The sequence below is a fragment of the Vulpes lagopus genome, chromosome 23 (assembly GCF_018345385.1).
Source record: "Vulpes lagopus strain Blue_001 chromosome 23, ASM1834538v1, whole genome shotgun sequence".
Classification (NCBI taxonomy): Eukaryota; Metazoa; Chordata; class Mammalia; order Carnivora; family Canidae; genus Vulpes; species Vulpes lagopus.
Genome location: NC_054846.1, coordinates 57,374,232 through 57,396,535, shown reverse-complemented (window position 1 = coordinate 57,396,535; position 22,304 = coordinate 57,374,232). Strand labels below are relative to the sequence as shown.

The 22,304-nt window shown below is 42.1% G+C and overlaps 1 protein-coding gene across 2 annotated transcripts in view; it reads left to right on the top strand.

Annotated features, from left to right (window-relative positions):
* PSMB2 (proteasome 20S subunit beta 2) overlaps positions 1-17,440 on the top strand; it is a 32,487-nt gene extending 15,047 nt beyond the window's left edge. For both annotated transcript variants that reach the window (XM_041739142.1, XM_041739143.1), the window contains exons 4-6: positions 13,523-13,685; positions 15,195-15,244; positions 17,203-17,440. In XM_041739142.1, coding sequence (XP_041595076.1) covers positions 13,523-13,685; positions 15,195-15,244; positions 17,203-17,310 — 321 coding nt within the window. In that variant the 3' untranslated portion in view covers positions 17,311-17,440. The remainder of the gene's footprint in view (positions 1-13,522; positions 13,686-15,194; positions 15,245-17,202) is intronic.
* The last annotated feature ends 4,864 nt before the right edge of the window (positions 17,441-22,304 follow it).

Genomic DNA, 22,304 nt, shown 5'->3' with positions numbered 1-22,304 from the left:
TGGCTTATGTCTGTCCCATTGGAGATAGCTCTGTTCTATTTTTAGTGGTCATTTTGATTATCTAACGGCCCAGCGACAGATATGCCTTAAAGTTGAGATGACTTAATGTGACAACACTTTGTGCTTATAGTGTTTTCCTACCAAGAAGAATAAGACTTCTGACAGCTGCCCTTTAAATAAAGCACTTTACTTAAGCAGTCATTAGGGTTTGACTAAGTCCATTAGGAAGACAAAGACCTATATGTTGAATCATTACACTTACTCATTTTCTAAGAAAAAATGGTTTAAGAAGATCCTTCTTTGAAAGTTACTGGAATCCTTTTTTTTTTTTTTTTTTTTTTTAAATATGTGCTGTTTTTCCCAGCCCTAGTGCTGATGGAGTTAGGAGTTCGCAGGTGTAAAGCCCTCCTCCCTCCCACTCCCCATCTCTCTCCAGGGGGTTGTATGTGAGAAGGCGTTGCTTTCTCACTCAGAGAGCATATCTGTGCTACCCTGTGGATGCCTGCTGTGAGCTGAGAGAACCCCGTTCTGGTTGAAAGGAATGAGCTTATTGGGTAGCCAGGATCATGCAACCCCATAATGCCACCTTGTACCTTAGAGCATCTTTCCTTCTCACAATGGGGTTGAAGGTAATTGATACTGTTTTGTTTTTGACGGTAAATTCATACTGTTTTTGAAACTTGTGTAGTGAAAATTACACGGTTTCCTATTAAGGTATGGTTTAAGGCAGGAGCAGCAGAGTACTGTGTCTGCTTAGTAAAAACATGCTTTTGTTTTGAAAATATTTACCACTAGAAGTACAGGTTTATCCTACCTTTTAGGATTGCTTCAAACCTGGTGTGTGTGGGCATTTCCTCACACATGCTCACAGATACAAATACACATATACTCTGACATATTGATGCCTCTTCCTGTGCCCCTCCCAATCTCTAATGCTTGTTTTATTTTTAAATTTTAATTCCAGTATAGTTCGCATATGGTGTTATATTAGTTTCAGGTGTACAATATGTGATTCAACCTGATGTCTCTTTTTTTTGGCCTGGCCCAGGATCACTCAGGCATGTGAATTCAGGGGCTAATGCCAAAAATTTCTGTGAGATTTTCCTATACTCTCCCCAAAAAGTGATCTAAAGTGAAGTTCAGTGGGACATTTTTGAAGGGGGAAGGAGTTGACTGTTCTATTTCTCAATCTAGAAGGTAGTTACATGTATAATCATTTTATTCATTAAGCTATGTGTGTATATTGTATGCACCTTTATGTGTTCACAAAAAAAGTTTAAGCAAATAAAAAAAAGGGTAAAAGGACAAGAAAGCATAACACATTTTTTGAAAAGTTAAAGAAGGGGCACCTGGGTGTCGCAGTGGGTAAGCGTCTGCCTTTGGCTCAGGATGTGATCCTGGGGTCCTGGGATCGAGTTCCGCATTGGGCTCCAACAGGGAACCTGCGTTTCCCTCTGCCTGTGTCTCTCCCTCTCTGTATGTCTCATGAATAAAATCTTTATTTAAAAAATTGAAGAAAAGAAGTTCAAATTTACCATTGCTTTGGAGTGTAGACAGTAGAACAAATAGGATTAACTAGATTGGAAAGAAAAAAGGCAGGGAGAGGAAATAATGATCTCTGAATCTTTATAAACTAAAATAACCTGCCGAAACTCTATATTGCCGTTCTGATGCCTCCTAACGTGTAGTTTTCCATAACTGAGAAGTCCCACTGGTGCTGATAATCATTCATTCAGTAAATCTGCCTGCATTGTCCTTGGGGCTGGGGAAACAGGTGCAGAGCTCAGTGAGTGCCTTTAGATGGAGAAATTGCACTGCAGAGGGACAAGTGCCACAATGGCTATACAGTTAGATCGGTGCTCTGGGAACAGAACCTAACCTGAGCCTTAAAGGACCAGCTGTCATTAAGGCAAAGGTAAAGCAAAAAGAAAAACCAGAAACACAGACCAGAGAGGTGTGTAAGGGAGTGTGTTAAGTGAGGCATAGGGTTTTTCTAATGATGTTTGGGACAAGGACAGAGTTCTCTGAGTCTCCTCCTAATTTTCTGTTTTAACTAGTATACAATTTGTACTGTATACAAATTAGGGCTCTGTTGATTGAAAAACATATATAAATACCTATCTCTATTTAGTTTTTACTATGTGTTCTACATATGTAAAATCCACAATCTAAATAGTTTGTTTTAAATATGGCTGAGATTTTCAGGGGAATGGAAGAGATCGAAACTAGAGAGGTAGTCCATGTTATGAACACTGATGAAAAAGCTTTTTGCTAAAGCAGTGGGGCTCTCTGGAAGCTTGTTGACTAAGAGGGGGAGTTAGCATAATCAGATAAGATTTGGTTAGACCATTGTCTCCTCTTTGGTGAAGTGTGGGGAAAGAAGAGAAAAGCGGGGAGACCAATGAGGAGCTTCTATGTCAATTGAAGAGGTAAGAGTATCTTGTGTTGAACATAGGCTGCTAATGGGGAGCACCGTGTTCTAATCGAGGGGCTTGTAAACACGGTTTCCTTAGTGTTCTATATCTGATTGCTGTGGACATCCAGAAACATATAGTCATATATAGTCCTAAGTATCTTTTCTAGCAGACTTACTTATTGACTCAGGAAGGTGAATCAGCTCTGATGTTCAATATTCATACTCATGGGCATGCTTAGTATGTACAACCTAATATTTGCCTTGTAGTATACAAAGCATGGCTTCTGCACTTAATTTTTTGAGAACTGGCTTAAAGGTATATGGGATCTTAAATTTTCCCTGGAAACTGCCAGCTCATGAAAAAAGTTCAAGTGGTCTTGTTGCAGACATGGTGGTGTTGGTTTTACCATTGCACAATCAGCAATTTTATTTTGATGTTATTTGGGAGAAAGCAGTATTTTTGATTAGCAAGTAAAATTAATGTAGAAAACAAATACCGTGTTAACTAGTTGGTATAATAAGGCATCTGTGCCATGTTGCATTTCAACTCATTAAATTTCTAAAGTTCTAATTACGGTAAGATTACAACTTTAACAGGAGAACTGTTCAAACTTGGGGTTAGTGATGGCTTTAGAGAAGTAAAATTTACAGAAATTTTGGAATTCTTGAAGGGGACCTTTAAAATCTAGTTTTGCTAAAAATTGAAATATGCACAGTATTCAAATTTTTTGCTCCTTAGTTTCAGATTCAGTTGACATTATTTGGGCACCTACTACTTACTAGGCCTTCTTTCAGGAACTTTAAGAGAGACTAGTACTCTTTATTCCTCACAGCTGTCAGGAAAGCAATCCTATCCCCATATTCAGATGGAGCACTTGGCAGCTCCAGGACCAAATGACTATCTCAAGTAACAAATGTAAAATGATAAAGCTGCATTTGATCTCGGGTCTTCATTGCTTTTTTTCACAAAAATACATCCCTATCTTCTGACTTACAGCATTTAAAATCATAGTTTATTCAAATAATAATTTAAAAGATGTTTGCTTTTAAAGTTTAACATCTTGGTTGTAATTGCAGTAACATTGCTGATCTTAAGTTCAAGAACTCAGCCGTTGTAAGGATTGCTGCCAGTGTGGTAAGCAAAACATTTGACATGAGCTAATCATTATAAAAGGAAAGTGAGGACAGTTCTTATATTATGATGATTTCACATGCCAGCATCAAACAGATACACCAAGTAGACTTCCAGAGAAGGACCTACAGTGGAGAAAAGAGAAAGGGAAATTTTGGTTAGTCTCATTTTCAGGATAATGCTGCTTTTGTCTTGGGTCTAAAGATCAGAGGTTTGCTTGTTTCTATATTTTTCAAGTTAGTGTGAGACTCTGTAAACATGGGCCATTTTGTTTTTTAGTACTACAGAGATAAATGTATCTGAAACAAGAGAAAACAAGGCAAGTCAAGCAGTCCGTTTAATTTAGCTTCCTTGTTGTGAAGCTCAGATAATATTCTGATCCTGATCAGTTTAAACTCCCTACTTTTTTTTCAGTCACAGGATTAGGCCAAGACTGTTTACAGCTTCCAACTTCATACCTCCTTTTTCCCTGCCCTCAAAGTGGATAACAGAGCTGGTCCCAGCTTGTGATTTTGAAAGTCCAGTTTCTTCCCAACTCCCCAGAATGTCTCCCCAAACTTAGTGTAGTCTTTGAGATCAGCCTCTGCTCATCAGTCGCCGTCTACTGTTTCCCTGGTCTCTCCAGACCTGCCTCACCCCTGTCACACTCACTTTCTCCACTTCATGTCCAGTCATCCACACTCCCCAGTCTGCTGTGTGTTCTTTCTCATCTCTCTGCTTTTGCTGACGCTGCCTGTTTACCAGGCATTCACGCCTGAATGTACCTCCACATCTCCAAATGGCTAGCTTTTAACAGTTAAGACTCAGTTTTCCAGGGAAGCTTTCTCTATATTCCCCACCCCCCAAACACGCGTCTCCCTCAGTTTCTTTGTGGTCTCATGGCAGCCTAGGAATGGCTCTGCTCTGGTGTCCTGTTGTAATGGGTCACTTTCTTCCACATGTGAACACAGGAACGAGTGTTTGTGGAAATGAAAAACATCCCAAGTAGCTGGCTCTTCATTCAGGCTCTTGATTTGGATTGTATACTCTTTTCTCTTTCCAGCTGCCTCTGGACAGCTCAACCGAATAAGCTCATAGTATCCAAATTGAGTTTTTTATGTTTGCTCTACCTTCTTTCCCCTTACTGAGAGCCTACTTAATGCCTCTTTCTCCTTCATTTTCTATTCTACTAGGTATTAATACCTGTCAGTTCTACCTTCTAACTAAAGTTCATATTCCATTTCTCACCCTCTATCCCTACCACTTCTGGAGTGTCTTGTGACATGAAAAAGGCTTGGCCCAGCAGGGGGATAGGAGTGGTTTTCACTGGATCCTCTTTGATTGATATGCTGAAGTTCATATTCTTTAGGAAGCCAATGACAGCACTATCCCAGGTCTTCTGCTTCCTGCTGAAATCACCTAATTCACTCAGCATACATGTTCCCATCATCGCCAGTACCCACACAGTCCATGTCCTCCATGTTGTTTTACCTTCACATGTACTGTTTCCTTCATCTGGAATCCTCCTATCCCTATTTTATGAGCTCTTTCCACAACCAGGCTTCCATTTTCATCACCTGCCATAATGCTTTTCACATAGTAAATGCTCAGTAAGTAACATCTATTAAATTTAGAATAAAGGGGCCCCTGGCTGGCTCAGTTAGTAGAGCATGCAGCTCTTGATCTTGTGGTTGTGAGTTCAAGCCCCATGTTAGGTATAGATACAGAGATTACTTAAAAATAATAATAAAATATAATCCCATTTCATTTTTGTTTTAAGATTTTATTTATGTATTCATAGAGATGCAGAGAGAGAGAGAGAGGAAGAGACGCAGGCAGAGGGAGAAGCAGGCTCCATGCAGAGAGCCTGACGGACTCGATCCCAGGTCTCCAGGATCACACCCTGGGCTGCAGGCGGTGCCAAACCGCTGCGCCACCGGGACTGCCCTATAATCCCATTTCAAATGCAAAAGCAAAGTTGGCTGGAATATCTGCCCATTTCATAATAACCCTGTGTTCTGGTCTCAGCTCTTGCAGGATTTGGTTAAAGCCTTTTATAAATTGTGTACGTTTATGCTTAAGGCATAATTAGCATTGTTGTTAAAGAGATTGATGGATTTCCTTAAAAAAGACTGTGTTGCAGAGGATTAAAGTCAGAATACACATGAACTATATTGTTTGGGCAGTACGGGTAGATCTTCCCCAGCCCCATCCATAGAGCCACAGTCTTTTAGAGCTAGAAAAGGTACATAGGTTGTGAAGACAAAAGTTGCTGAAATCTCGGAGATTCTTTTTTAGTCTTTATATAGTGAACAGTGCAATTCCAACATAAGTACAGAGTCTTTTAATTAAAATGGCAAAATTGACATTGAAATTTCAAGTTTATTTATCATTTTAGAGAGCGAGTGAGCAATCATGCTAGTGGGGAAGGGACAGAGGGAGAGTGAGAATCTCAGACTCCCCACTGAGCATGGAGCCTGATGTAGGGCTCAATCCCATGACCCTGAGATCATGACTAGAGTGGAAATCAAGAGTTGGGTACTCAGCCCAGCCACTCAGGTGCCCCGATACTGAAATTTCACAATTATTCCATCAAACCCATGCAAAGCAAGTAGCTAGTGAATTCTATTGATGATTGGAAACAAGCTCTTGATTCAGAGTTCAGAGCATTAGTATAAAAAAATGATAACTGATCCATTTTGTTTATTAATGAATTTGTAAAATTGGGCATCGGCAAAGCATTTATGGTATCGATATCTGCTTATTATCACAGGTGCTTATTGAGTACATGTTTTATATAGTTTCAGACCCTTTAGGGGAGCTATGCGGTCCGACATTAAATTTATACCTTTAAAACTTGGGGATCCCTGGGTGGCTCAGTGGTTTAATGCCTGCCTTCGGCCCAGGGCGTGATCCTGGAGTACCAGGATCGAGTCCCACATCAGGCTCCCAGCATGGAGCCTGCTTCTCCCTCTGCCTGTGTCTCTGCCTCTCTCTCTCTCTCTCTCTCTCTCTCTCTCTCTCTCTCTCATGAATAAATAAATAAAATCTTTAAAAAATAATAAAACTTAAAAGTATTATTGGTCTTGTAAGATGTGATAAATGAAATAGCAATAGATACTGGTATGCAAAATAGTATATTCTGAAATATTTGAGTGTGAAACTGACATTTACATATTGAATCGTATTTTCACACTAATTTCCATTTTGTGGAGGCAGCATGGTTTCTTAGAAAAGCACGCAAGCTTGGAATCAGAAAGCCTTAACTCTGGTCCTGACACTAACTAGCTGTGTGGCTTAGGGCACATCACTGTCCCTTCTTTGAACTTGAGTCCCCACATTTGTAAAAGGGATGTTGGGCAGACTAGTTGAGCTTTCTTCAACTCTATAGACGGCATTTTTGTGAAATACTCTCAATGCCAAAGATGAGATTTTTTAGGAAGCTTTGACAGTTGATGGGGTAAAAGAAATTAGCATGCACTGTCCCTTTAAAACCTAGTCTCTGTTTAAAATAAATAAAATAAAATAAAACCCAGTCTCTGTTTAGTTTATTTAGAAGTCTATTGATTAAAACACTGTCATCACTAGACAGACTACTTTGTCCTATTGGTAGTTCTGCATTTCCTTCCAGATCACTCCAGGAATGGAAGTATGCTTTACACATTGTGTAATGTTCCAGGGTACAGCACGGTGCAAAAGAAACTGCACCTCCAGAGCACCTCACTCATAGCGACATCATCCTGTTCAATTAGAGGTGGCAAAGGCTGGCCTGGCTCCAAAGGAAGACTGTCAATTCCTCTCTTTTTCTGTGTCCACGCTCGGCAGGATGCTTCCTCACGCCTACCTCTCTCTCCCTTGCTGTGACTTTGGCTTCCGCCAGATGTCACACCGCTGCTTGTCACCGCCCAGACTCTCGTCGCTGATTTTGTTGTTTCTGTGTATTTATCACAACTGTTCTCTTTAGCTGTAAAATTTATGGAATTTCACACTTTTCTTAATCACTACAGTGTTTCTTTTTCACGAGAGAGGGAATATACGAGAAGTTGTATATACCAGAGTTGGAAGGCTGGAAATGCTCCACCTAACTTGAGGGAAGTTTGCTTGTGTGTACCATGTACACCCCCACCCCTCCATATGCACAGTGAAACAGAGCTCAGTTCTGCCGGACTTGGGTACTTAGGAAGTCCATTTCAGTCCCAGGGAGAAGTGCACAAGAGATGTGCTTATTGGTTAATTTCCCTAGCTTAAATTTTATCCCTTTTCGCAACCCAAAAAAGGGTGTGTGTGATTTGATTGGTTATTTATGGGACATCTTGATCTTATTAATGCAGTCAGATCCTGAAAGTGACGTGCTGATTATGGTCATAATAACTACTCTGTATTACTATCTAACAGGCATTTGCATTGGGCACTTTATTATTATTGTCCCTGTCGTATAGATGAAGAAATCTCAAAATGACTTAAAGCTCTCCATTTTGGGATCCCTGGGTGGCGCAGCGGTTTGGCGCCTGCCTTTGGCCCAGGGCGCGATCCTAGAGACCCAGGATCGAGTCCCACGTCGGGCTCCCGGTGCATGGAACCTGCTTCTCCCTCCGCCTGTGTCTCTGCCTCTCTCTCTCTGTGACTATCATAAATAAAAAAAAATTAAAAAAAAAAAAAAAAGCTCTCCATTTTAAAATAACCTTATATCATGTATTGTGGGAGAGGGAGTAAAAGGAGAGGGAGAGACTGAATCTTAAGCAGGCTCCTCACCTATTGTGGAGCCTGTTGCTGGTCTCAATCTCACAACCCTGGGATCATGACCTTAGCCAAAATCAAGAGTTGGATACCTAACTGAGCCGCCCAGGTGCCCCTCGTGTGTGTGTGTGTGTGTGTGTGTGTGTGTGTGTGTGTGTTTTAATTTATGAGAGACAGAGGCAGAGACAAAGGCAGAGGGAGAAGGAGGCTCCATGCATGGGAGCCCGATGGGGACTCGATCCTGGGATTCCAGGATCACACCCTGAGCCAAAGGCAGACGCTCCACTGCTGAGCCACACAGGTGTCCCCCTCATATATTTTTTTAAGGGAGGAAAAGAGCACATTTTCTAGCATTCCCCCTTACATTTGTAAACAGTGGCAAAATTTTGGCAGTACTTTGTTTTAGAAGCTAAAATTCATTTTGAATTACTAGGATGGTTCATTAAAATTTTTTCTTTGTCAATTAGATATATCTTTAAAACTAAGTATTCTGGTGTTTACACTGCAAACGGTTGACGATAATCCTCAGGGCTATGGGCAGAGAATGTCTCATCTAAATGTTTGGATTCATTTATTGGTCATCTGGATGTTTAGTTCAGAATTATATATAATATTTGGTCCTACCCTTTGTTGTGAAAGATGCCTTGACATTCAAGATACAGTTCTTGTCTTGGGGACCTCATAACTTTGTTTTATTACCTAGACTTGCTATCTAAATAATTAGAATAGTGGTGACAACCAAAGAGTCGATTATATCATGCACAGAACAAGAACTACTTTATAAAGGATAGAGGTTTCCCAGCAAATCTGTCATGAGTGATTAGTGTTTCCATTTCCCCAGAATAATTGGCAGATTCTCACAGGTAAAGATAATCATGGGATAGAAAGGAATTGATGAAAAGATAGGTAGAAAGTGAGACTTGGCACTCAGATGGATATATCTATAGCAGCAGAAACAGCATGAAAGTACTTAATAAATAAATGGTACTTAACTCTCCAAGTCTGCATTTTTCAGACTTCCAGAAAATCTCTTAAGTCTCCAAGCCTGTGTCAACCTCGAGATAGGTTAGGGTTGGTTGACTGAAGTGGCTATGCTCTAAGTTAAGATGTTTGTGAATGTCTTCGACAGTGAATACAATCACCTTGAGGCCTCTGAAACAAGTCAGGGAAGGGGAGGGAAGGAAACTGTCATTCACGGCATTTCTGCCATGTGTCTGGCAGTGTGCTGGGCACTTGTTACTAACATCTCTCTGTGTCCCCTTTTGAAGACACCTATGAGAAATTGTATTTCAGTGCTAGGAGTAAGTGGGCTTCTCCTGAGTACTTGCCCTGTGTATTTCATGGACACCATGAACTTCATAGATGATTGTGTTTCTCTAGTAATAATTTTAGTATTTATTGAGTGTTTACTGTGTCTTGGCACTCTTGGCTTATTGTTTATATGCATGATCTCTTTGAATCTTCACTGTAGCTCTTTTGTGTAGGTATTAGCCCATGTTTTTATTTTTTAATTTATTTTTTTAAGATTTATTTATTTATTTATTCATAGAGACGGAGAGAGAGAAAGAGAGGCAGAGACACAGGCAGAGGGAGAAGCAGGCATCATACAGAGAGCCCGACGTGGGACTCGCTCCGGGGTCCCCAGGATCACACCCTGGGCTGCAGGCGGCACTAAACCGCTGCGCCACTGGGGCTGCTCCTAGCCCATGTTTTTAATGAGAACACTAAGATTCAGAGAAGTGACTAGCTTTTCTAAAGCCACACATTGATTGGTAAGACAGCCACATTTCGAACTCAGGTCTAACTGTACAGTGTAAGCCATCTGTTTCTTCCAAAGATACTTATTTATGCTATTGTTCTCTGCTTTGTTCAATTCTAAGTGCCTAACCTGTAGCCTCATTTTTTCTTTACTTAGCAACCCATGTCTAAAAGGAGGTAGAAATAGAAGGACCCAGGAGTCTAGCAAAAAGCAACAGTGTATGTGCATTCAGAGAGAGCTGGCCCTCCATAAACTTGAGTAAATTCTTGGAAATAAGACCTAGTACTACTTTATGACATTTGTCTAGTGATTTTCCTCATCATCTTGTGATACCTAGGCAGTAGCTACATATAAATTAAAACGTGTAATGCTTTCTGGTATGATTATTACTCATTCAAATACTTATTGAGCATGTATTATATGCTTGTATATCATTGAACAAATCATACATAATCCTGCCTTCGTGGAGCTTACAATTGACATAAATATTTGAATTAGGTGAGTTGTAGCTTACAGGTAAGAATTTACCTAAACACACCACCAGTAGTCACACACACTGTATGCTGTCAGAATAGTACAAAATTGAAGTGCTTGGAAATTGTCTCATTCCAGGAAAGTGGTGAGGAATCAATATGAGGGACTATAACAGTCAAGAAACCCATAACTATGGCTTTGTCACTTTGAACACCATGATTCTGAGAGGAGCAAGAGTGACAGTATACAAGACTTTATTTGAAATTAAAAAAAAAAAAAAACAAACTAGTGTGAGCCAGGGATCTTTGATGGAGCATTGTCAGAAGAATTTCAGAAACTGCAAGTTGTTACACAGATGTATTGATTTAATTAGTCTAGATAACACCATTTATTTATGCTTGAGCATCTCACACTTGCAAAAGTTGGTAATTCAAAGTCACACAATAATTTGTGAGTTTTCTTCTCTACCACGTGTTGTGGCTTCTGAATACCAACTTTGATGAGTGTATCAGATGCTTCTGCATAAATAAATGATATTATATAGACCAGTTTGGCAGTACAGTTTGCTTTTGAAGTTCCATTGATACAGTTTCATGTAAAATCTTTTGGTGGTGTCTTTTAAAATCCCATGTTTTAAACACAGTGCAGTCTCATAGGATGGGCAGGATGCTCCCTGGAGACAGAGCATATCTGAGTTCCGTTGCTTAGACTTCTTTGGGTAGCTGAGCGCATCCTTAACTCACCATTACAACTTGATAAAATTGTTCTGGTTGACTGTACAGTGGGTATTTTGGCCTGAGAATGAAGAATAGTAGTTAGCCTCTTAAGAAAAAGATGAACCTTTTTTTTTTTAAATAGGTAAGAGACTTTATTATGAAATTTCTTGGATTTGCTGAGATGCTAGAATGCGCATCTCAGCCGTCTGTCTCTCCCCTGCCCCCACTTTCCTTCTCTCTGTTTCCTCTTTGCTGTTCCACTTTGAATCATAACAACACGAAGGTATTCTATGTCGGCCTGATTTTACAGGACTGTTTTCACACTTAGAAAAAATTCTATTAGATATGTATTTTTATCTTTAGCTAATTTAAACAGTTTTGTCTTTGTTGTTTAAAGTGGTAAGCTACTAAAAGGAGACTGGGGTATGGCTAATATAGGGAGATTTAGGCAGCATCTTTTCTTTTTTTTTTTTTTTTTAATTTTTATTTATTTATGAGAGAGAGAGAGAGAGAGAGAGGCAGAGACATAGGCAGAGGGAGAAGCAGGCTCCATGCACTGGGAGCCCGACGTGGGATTCGATCCCGGGTCTCCAGGATCGCGCCCTGGGCCAAATGCAGGCGCTAAACTGCTGCGCCACCCAGGGATCCCTAGGCAGCATCTTTTCTTCCAGAGTTTAGGATGCCTCACCTCTATTATTTTTTCTTACAGTACCCCCTGTAAAATGGAAAGGGGAAGGATTAATTAACTCAGTTTTACACATAAGGAAATAAAAACTCATAGGGGTTAAATGTCTCGTCTAAGATCAGACTTACTAAGAACATAGTTGCAGAATGTGGCGGAGAGTGTGGAGCCTGGAGCCTGGCCCAGTGTAGCACACTGCCCACTAGGCAGGCAGGTAATTATTTTCAATAATTTGTCAGTTAAGTCTTGACTGTTGCTGGTCAGTTCTTCCTCTCAGCCTGTCCACCATCTTATCCCCGAGGCAGAAATTTGTTTGCAGCTTAGGGCTACTCTGTAGTCTTTAGGAAATGTTATTAGGATAACTGGCTTGGAGTTCCAAGTAGCATATGGTGTTTTCCTGTGTTCTTCTAACATCTGTTTCTTCAAGTTTCCCAGTGCCCATGTTAATCATTGTTAAAGGAATGTACAGTGTCACTAGCTCTGACTTCTTTATGGTCTATAAAAGGGTGTGTAAATATATTGTTTCACTTAATGTGCATTTAATTGAATATATAAATTTAAGAATGGGCACATAGCCTTGAGCAGAGCCTCACTACCCACTGGAGCAAATGTAAGACAAAAACACATTTTACAGAGAAAAAAGAAAGCCATGTAAAATGGGAATCTCACCACTGATGCCTAGGGGCATAGACAGGCTGACTTTAACATGGTAAATAGCTGGTTTAGAAAAAAGAAATCATCCATTTGGAGATGAAGAGCAAGGCAGACTTAGTCAAGGTTCTTTGTAGAAATTTGCATTAGATTTGCTGGTAATGCAAAGAAAGGACACCTGTTATTACCTTGTATTTGTCTCATTGATATAAGTTACCTTTTAGTTACCTTAGGAGAGCCTTGTTACATGAGAAAAATATTACTAGCATTTCACTTAAATCTACGGTTCTCCTAGTATTACTCTTGCCACAGTCTAACGTATTTATGGACTTCCATTATAACTCCCTGCATTAAAAGTTTAGTGATTTGAAGGTACCTGGCTGGCTGACTCTTGATCTAGGTAGGGGTCATGAATTCAAGCCCCTCATTGGGTGTGGAGCCTACTTAAAATTTTTTTTAAAACTGAAAAAAAAAAAAAAAGTATAGTGATTTGACTTAAATTTTTGATACCTACTGTCCTTTCACACCCCAAGAGTTGTTTCTTTAATACTGGGGCATACAGTCTACCACTTGAGATTTTGGTGCCCAGACTGAACTTGTTTATTTTGGAAGAGGTAATTGGGGTTGCTGCTTTCTTAGTCTGTGGCCTGACACTCTCAGAACTGTGTGTGTTGGTTTCAGCAATTAGGAAAGATATAAGAGCACCGATGCTTTGCCTTTGAAATGCTTTCATAGGCTTTAAGAAGAAAGCAGTTTTTCTTGAATACCTCTAAATGCTCTCAAAGCTCTCCAGAGAAAAAAAGCCAACCTCCCTTTACGTCTTACCACACTCTTGGGCCTTTAAATTCCCCTCAATTTTTACTTTCATCATGACTTGCTTAGCTACTATTTTCTTACTCATCAATAATGGGAATGTTCCCTTTGTCACAGAAAGGGATGTTAGTGTCATTGCTTTGACCGTGTCTTTCTTTCGCAGACCCCGTATCATGTCAACCTCCTCCTGGCTGGCTACGATGAGCATGAGGGTCCAGCGCTCTACTACATGGACTACTTGGCAGCCTTGGCCAAGGCCCCTTTTGCAGCCCATGGTTATGGTGCTTTCCTGACTCTCAGTATCCTGGACCGATACTACACACCAAGTAAGTCCTTGCACTCTAGGTAGGGAGTAGTAGCAGAGTCCCGTCCTGAGTTGCTTCCCGGTTTTATACACTACCCCTTGGAGTTGGGTGGTCAGGGCTTGAATAGTGGATGGATCTTAGGAAGCACATCCAGGTACCTTGTGGAAGCTGTTCTCGCCTGCAGGTCAGTAGGATTATTAAAAGGCTAGTAAAAATCCCTTTTTTGCCAGACAAAAAGAGATACTGTTGGTGTCCAGAGCTGGAGTTTTTTTGTTTTAAAGAGTGTTGGAGTAGTAAAACTAATTTTTCAGTTTTTTAACTCATTTTGTCCTGCCGAGATGCTTATTACCATCTCAGCTATAAAGAATGAGAGAGTAAACCAAGTGATTTGTATGTTTGTTTTGAGCTTGTGAGGAAGAACAGGTTCCCCAGCATGACAACTGAGGATTTCTTTGCTTGAACGTTAATGCTTTCGAAGGCCACAAGCCTGGGCCCTTCCCTTGGTTCTCATCACCTAATGGCTGCTCCGCCTGTAAGAAAAAGCTGGCTTTCTACTTGTCAGTGAAATGTTAGCTTGGCAAAGCTTCCGGCACAGGAATGCTTTTGTGCTCATAACTTGTATCTTCTGATTCCAATCCCAAGCTTGACTTTAGCCACTGTGAGCAATAGGCACTTGGGATTTTTCGCTCTTACAGGCTGTATGTGCAGCACAGGGAGCCATTTCTCTCCTTAAGTTCCATTCTTCCCTGTCAGTACAGGAGAAATCTGGCTTCTCCAGTCTTTTTTGGTGCTGCCCTCTCACTCAACCTTAGCCATGCCAGAGGTCTAGGCCACATCCTGAAAAGAATTAGCCTGACCTCCTAGTGACTATTTCTTGATTTGGCATCTGTCAGTAATGCAGCTGACTTGCCCACTGAAACCACAACTAACCACCCCTGAAGCCTAACTGCATAATATGTCATCCCAGTTTGCCATGCTTGTGGACAGTTCCTTTGGCTTCTGTTTTATGAGAGTCTTAGCCCTGCCCATGAATTCTCTTTCCATTGTTAAACTGAGACCCAGCTGGGAAAATGAGACTAAAACTCTGGCCCTATTCTCCTTTCCCCTGATTTGCACCTGGCCTGGGCAGATGGAACTGATTTAAGCTCTGTTCTAAAAGGGGTAGTGGTGGTGGTGGTGGTGGTGGTGGTGGTGGTGCATGTAGGGTGAGGGGGATGGGCTATAAAGAGGCAAGCTACTGGACCTTCTAGAGGCAGGCCCTGGCCCTGGGAAGCAGAATTCTGTCTTGCTTACCCTTCTCTGTAGCAAATCAATTTGCCACGGCCGGTGGCGGCCAGAGCACGGGGTCTGGGGCGCCTTCCACTGCATATGGAATAAGTTTGTCACAAGCTAAAGATTAGGCATTATTTTTTGTGCCATTTCCGTTTGTGTGACATACTGACCTGAAGAAGTTTGAAATGTAAAAGTTGTGGCAGAGAGCTGGACTTCCTGGCCACACCCTGAGTGCATGGCCTCTGTGTTCTCTTTCAGCCATCTCTCGGGAGAGGGCCGTGGAGCTCCTTAGGAAATGTCTGGAGGAGGTGAGTAGCTCCCACAGGATCCTGAAAGGAATGTTTATCTCCGTTTGCCAGTGTTGTTCCATTCCTCGGTTGCATTTTTCTAATCTTTGCCAGAAGGTATAATAAATACCCACTAACCAGATGTGAACTTGTTACCAGGGATAGAATTTGGTGGGTAACAAGCTGATCTTTTTTTCCCCTCATGGGTTTTCTCCTCATTGATGCCCGTTTTACCATTTAGTTACTTCAAAAAAAAAAAAAAAAAAAAGATTCAAATAAATAAATAAAGCAGATTCATGACTACCCCACTCCCATCCCCACCCCCAATTCTGATTCATTTGTCCTGGTGTAGAGCCCGAGTGTTGAATTCACAGTGCCAGGTGATTTGCTGCAGGTGGTAGCTGAGCCATACTTTAAGAACTACTACTGCCCAAACTTTATGCCTATTTTTGTGCCACCTGCAGTTGCCATACTGTCTGCTCTCTCAATAGTGCATTAGTCCTGGAGAGAGCCTTCCCTGAGAATTCAAGAGGCCATAGAAAGCCCTGGGAAGCTTTAGACAGAAGAGGAGAGTAGCCTCTAGTTTACGAGTCCTAGGATACAGACTTCACGCATCCCACTACTACTTCTCAGAGTCTAAGGCTTTTGGGGTATGTCTGGGGTATAAGGAAGAGAAAGCATCTCCCTTAGGCTTTTTAATTCTTCTACTGTTCTTGGGGCCTAAGGATAAACTTGAATTTGTGGTCTAATGGCAGTGGAGGGTGGGAGCAGGTGGGAGCATTGGGCATAATGTCAATTTGCCTCTTACACAGTCCTGTCATTTTCAGTCCACAGTACCCCCTTTCTCTCTTGTTAGCAAATCCCCTTTCCAAAGCAAAAGCTGAGAATTGACTCATGTGCTTTCTTTAACCATGCAGCTAAGAGGCCATACTAGTCCAACAGTCATAAGTGTTACAGGAGGCAACTAGAGAGAAGCCACTGGCATTTGAAAGTAGTGCTTTGGGCCTTTATTCACTGTGGATTCTAAGGATGATCATTATAGAAACCTACATTTCCTTGTTGTCACCTTTTTCTTGATTTTGGAGCTTATTTCTGGACACAGGAGTCATCAGCTGGAGGACACTCTGGAAATGGAATGGGTTGTTGGTGCCCAGTTCTCAGCAATAAAGGAGATGGGAAATCTGGGAAGGAGGGTGTAGGCCTGTGGAGGTGGGCATTTCTAGGATACGCTCCTAAGGGAGTACATAGCCTTATGCCTTCCCCCTGAAGACTAAGTGAGGCATCCAGAAGGGTGGCCATAGAAGCAAAGATTTCCTACAGCTGTGTTCCTCAGTAATCTCTAGCCAGGCTAGAGGGGCCGTTTGCATCCATGCACGTAGAGCGCAGCTCCTTTGGAACAGCCTCTCAGGTCGGGAGATGTTATTTTAATCACAGGTCGGCTGGGATTGCGGGAGTCAGAGGCAGGGTTGTTCTAAGAGCAGCTCTGCCAACATCCTTCCCACTGTTCTTCCCACCATTCCACTTCCCAGCTACACACACCCAGTCCTTATATAATGTTGGAGGGTGGGGGTGCCTGGAGCAAAATCTGGGGACGTAGGAGTACATTGCTCTGGTCCAAAGCTTATTCCTAGGGCAGTCACTCCTTTGTTGGCTTACTACCTTGAGACAGTTTTAAAAAGCCTGTGTTTACTGGACTGTGGAATAGAGCCTTGACTTGTCTTACTCTCTCATCAGCTGACTGACCAGAGACCAGCTCCCAGCTGCATCTTCCAGGTCCTGCCCACTGCCCCCCAGCCTCCAGCTGCAGTTTGGGCTTTCTTTGGTGTCTGAGTACGGACCGCCCCCAGTAGGATATAAGCTCCACAAAAGCAGGGATTTTTATCTACACGCATGTTGTATGCCCAGTGCCTCAGAGAGCCTGGCCTATAGTTAGTGCTCAGTAAATATTTTTGACTAATTTTCTTCATGTCTCTCCACAGCTCCAGAAACGCTTCATCCTGAACCTGCCAACCTTCAGTGTTCGAATCATTGACAAAAATGGCATCCATGACCTGGACAACATTTCCTTCCCTAAACAGGGCTCCTAACCATATGCTGTCCCTCCCACTTGCCAGGGAACTTTTTTTTTTGATTGGCTTCTTCATCTTTTTCTACTCTTTTGACATGTATCCTTGATAGATGGTTAATTCAGAATAAAGCTGAATCTGGATAAATTAAGCACTTTGTGGTTTGAGTCTCAGTTGCCCTAAGACCACCTCAGGACAGAAATGGAGTGAGGATTATCTGGATTGGACTTTTTACCAGGACTGTCTTTCCTTCCGACCCCTTCCCTTCATTAGTGCTTTAATTGCCCTTCAGCCGCTGACAGCCCCACCTTCTAGTTCACTGCCCAGCTTCCTTCCCGTCGCTCTTTCATGTATCTTTCTCACTAATGTCTCATTCCCCTAAAGCAATGGTTCTTTTTGCCCCAAAGCGTAACATTTTAAAAGTTAATCAATTTTAATAGGTGATACATACACTTACTAAAAAATGCAAATGATATGCAGAGACACATAGTAAAAAATACTACTTCCCCATAATTTGGTCACTTGCTTCCCTTCCTAGGGTAAACTTCATCTACTAATTTCTTACCCTTTCAGATCTAAGTTGTTCCTGTATAAAACCATGCTTGTGCTTGCGCACGCGCACACACACACGTCCCCTCTTAAAAATATTTTTAAATGTTCTATACATTTTTTTCTTTAACACTATACTAGAGATTGTCCTGTATCAGTGTGTGTGTGTGTGTGTGTATAGCTATCTTTTTCTTGTTGACAGTTGGGTAATGTTCTATTAAGTTGTACTATAGGCAGTTAACCAGATACCTGTTTTACTTCCTAGTTTTTTTTGGAATGAACAGTGTAGATGGTTTTTGGTGCCACTAAAACAGTGGTTCTTAACTGGATGTTTGTATCAGAATCACCTGGGGAGTTTTCTGTTTTCTTTTTTTGGGGGTACATGATGAGGCTGTACTCACTCCCAGAATCTTTTTTAAATCTAAAGGTTTTATTCATTTATTAGAGAACAGGAGCAGAGGGAGGGGCAGACGGAGAGGGAGAAGCAGGCTCCTTGCTGAGCAGGGAACCCATCTCGCTGGATCCCAGGACCCCTGGATCGTGACCTTGAGCCGAAGGTAGATGCGTAACCAACTGAACCACCTAGGCTTCCCTTACTCCCAGATTCTAATTAAGTAGGTTTGGGGCCTAGACAGGAATATTTTTTAAAGCTTCCCAAGTAGTTCTTATCTTCAACCATAATAGAATACCTCTGGGTGAAAGTTTCTTTAGAGAGTGGTCCTCAAACTTGAGCCTGAGCCCCAGTCCTCTGGAGGGGACTATGTACTGAGCTGTATTGACACACAGCTTGCTGAGTAAAAAAAAAAAAAAGTATTTACTAAGCACTCAGTCCAACCACCATTCCAGTTGATGCTGCTGCTGGTGGCCCAGGAACTGCACTTCAAACCCCATTTGATTTTTTTTTTTTTTTTAGATTTATTTATTTATAATAGAGAGAGGCAGAGACACAGGCAGAGGGAGAAGCAGGCTCCAGGCCGGGAGCCCCACGCAGGACTCAATCCTGGGACTCCCAAGATCGCACCCTGGGCTGAAGGCAGGCGCCAAACCGCTAAGCCCCCTGGGATTCCCCCCATTTGATCTTAAACTAGGATAAGGCCTACTTTATCCAGTTCTCTGCTACTCTTAATACCAGATACAGATAGGTTTTATCTGAAATAAAATACTATCTCTCTAAGATGTTACCTACAGGTTAGAACAGTCATACTAACAGTATTGTGTTAATATCAGATGAGAATGTCATAAACTCTTTGACACACCAATGGTAAATGCTTTCTACCATAAGGAGAAAGTCACTGGATAAATGGGGGAAAGAGATGATTCATTTCACCACAGCTGGCCCAGCCTCTAGTGCCACTATGAATATGCATGGGTTTGGGCTTTTGGCTTGATGCCTGAATCTTTTTCTAGGACAGCCGGTTTTAAAGCTCCACAGGTGAGTCCGACGCTTGCCCCAGTTGAGTACTACTAAAATACAGGTGGTCCTTCCTGCTTCATGGTTTTCCCATCTGTGAAGTGGTCAAAATTGTATCTATTCCATGGGAGATGGTTATGAGGATTCCATGAGATGAAGTAAAGCATTTTGAACAGGGCCTGGCACGCGTACATGCTCCGCAAGTATGTAATTGTTGGTAAGTTCCGTATTTTGCATCCACACCTCCCCAGGAATGAAGTGGTTCTCTGCCTCTGAATGTTACGTGTCCCCAGACCAGTCTAGGTAAATAAGCCCACCAGCCCACCCTGATTCCCAGTCTTTCTCCAACCCAGGTCTCTTTCCTGAGCTCCAGATCAACTTATTCCTAAGTAGCTCACCCTTTAGCCATAGGGACATCAAATATGTCTAAAGCTGAGCTTTACCATCTCCTTCCTCCAAAACTCTACAGCATTCCATCTTAGTAATAGTCACCTAGCTCCCAAATCCCCAAGCCAGAAACCTAGGCATCTTTTTTTTTTTTTTTTAATAGTCTATAAACAGTGTGGGGCTTGAACTCACAGCCCTGAGATCAAGCATCAGATGCTCGACCAAATAAGCGAAGCAGATGCCCTGGCAACATTTATTATTTTTTGTTAAAAGATTTTATTTATTCATGAGAGAGAGGCAGAGACACAGGCAGAGGGAGAAGCAGGCTCCCTGTGGGGAGCCCGATGCGGGACTTGATCTTGGGACCCCCGGATCATACCCTGAGCCAAAGGCAGATGCTCAACCGCTGAGCCACCCAGGCGTTCCAGCATCATTTATTTTAAATAAACTTAAATGTAGTTTTACAGGAAAGTTGCAAAGATAATACAGAGTTTCTGTATACCTCTCACGTGGTTCCCCCTTGGGTTAAGGTCTTAAGTAGCCACTGTGCATTTATCAGAATGAAGAAACCAACATGGGTTGGTACATTACTATCAACTAAACTCCAGCTTTTATTCAGTTTTCCCACTGATGTCCTTTTTTTTGTTCTGGAATACAGGCCAGGATACCACTTGATACACAGCTAGGTGCCCTGTTTGGTGCCTTCTTTTTCTTCTACTTTCACATAGTCACCAACAAGTTCTAGCAGTTTGACTTTCCAAATTTTTTTTTTTTTTTAAGATTTTATTTATTTATTCATGAGAGACACAGAGGGAGGCAGGCTCCATGCGGGGAGCCCGACATGGGACTCGATCCCAGGACTCCAGGATCACACCTCGAGCCAAAGGCAGGTGCCAAACCGCTGAGCCACCCAGGGATCCCACTTCCTAAATCTTTTTTAGTAAAAATCTCTATCTCTAGTATTCTGATGTATCCCCCATCATTCTTTCCTAGACTGTTTTAACACCCTCCTGCCTTCTCTACTTTTCATTTCTTTCCTCTCTAGTTCTTTCTCTGTGCTCTACAAGTTTGATCATCTGTATCTCTTTCTCTTTTCACTTAAAACTCTTTTTAATTTTTAAAAAATGTTTTATTTTTATTTAAAATTTTTTTTTTTAATTTTTTTTAATTTAAATTCAATTTGTCAACCTATAACATAACACCCAGTGCCCATCCATTCACTTAAAACTTCCTGATGGTTTCCCACTGTTTATAGAATAAAACCCAGTTCTTTAGTTTGACATGGTAGGCATTTCATAATCCTCTCCCGTGCTAGCTCCCCAATTCCCTTCCCTCTTTGGGACCTCATAAAGCCCTGGATCCAATTAAAAAAAAAAAAAAAAAAAGCCCTGGATCCAAATGAAGTTCTATGGACTTAGCCTGCATCTGACGTCACACCTGTAGATACCTACTAGAAGAAGGGTTAAGCATTGCATCATGAAGCCTTTTTTTTTTTTTAAGATTTTTATTTATTCATGAAAGACATAGAGAGAGGCAGAGACACAGGCAGAGGGAGAAGCAGGCTCCATGCGGGGAGCCCAATGTGGGACTGGATCCTGGGACTCAGGGTCATGCCCCAGGCCAAAGGCAGATGCTCAATCGCTGAGCCACCCAGGGATCCCCCAGCATGAAGCCTTTCATACAGATTATGTGTGCGATTGAGTCATAATGTGGTCCGTTCTGATGTTTTCTAATCTTTCTATCAGATTTTGTTTTACTTACTTGTTTTAAAGATTTATTTAGGGGATCCCTGGGTGGCTCAGCAGTTTAGCGCCTGCCTTTGGCCCAGGGTGCGATCCCGGGATCAAGTCCCACGTCCGGCTCCCTGCATGCTCCTGCTTCTCCCTCCTCCTGTGTCTCTACCTCTCTCTCTCCTCTCTATGTCTATCATAAAAAAAAAAAAAATAAATAAATAAATAAATAAATAAATAAATCTTTTAAAAAAGATTTACAAGAAGGTGAGAGAGAAAATGGGAGGGGTAGAAGGAGAGACTTTCAAGCAGACTCCCCCCTAAGTGGGGGGACAATGGGGAGTAGGAGGCGGCTCCATCCCACAACCCATGAGATCATCACCTGAGCTGAAACCAGGAGTCAGATGCCCAATCAACTGTGCCACCCAGACACCCCCAGATTCTTTTTTTAATGCCAACTGGGTCCCTCTAAATTGATTGCCTCAAGTTTGGAAAACCCTGGGAAGTCACTGATTCTTTAACACTCCTGCCCAAACTGCTCAGGATGGTCTTCCGATTGGTTCCCATCTGCTTTAGGTGATTAATACGTGGAGAACAATCTGTTTCTTCCCTGACCTGCGGGGAGAAGGGCCTGGATGGAGAAGAGCGGCTGGTCGGCCTCAGGGGCAGGAAGCTCAGCCCGGACTAGGGAAGAGGTTAGGGAAGCGGACAGAGTTGAGGTAGCCTGACAGATGCTTGGCTTCCCTGTGCAGCAGCAGTGGCTGAGGCTGCTTTGCCCGAGTCCCTGCTGAGCCGGGCCCCGAGTCCTGTCACTGCCTCCTTCCCTGTCACTGCTTCCTTCCATTGCCCTTTGCCCAAAGCAGCGATGCTGCACAAGCAGGAGGGGCATCGGGGATTGTAACCGGCTGCCCTCCGCTCCCTCCTGTGTGAGTTAGGAA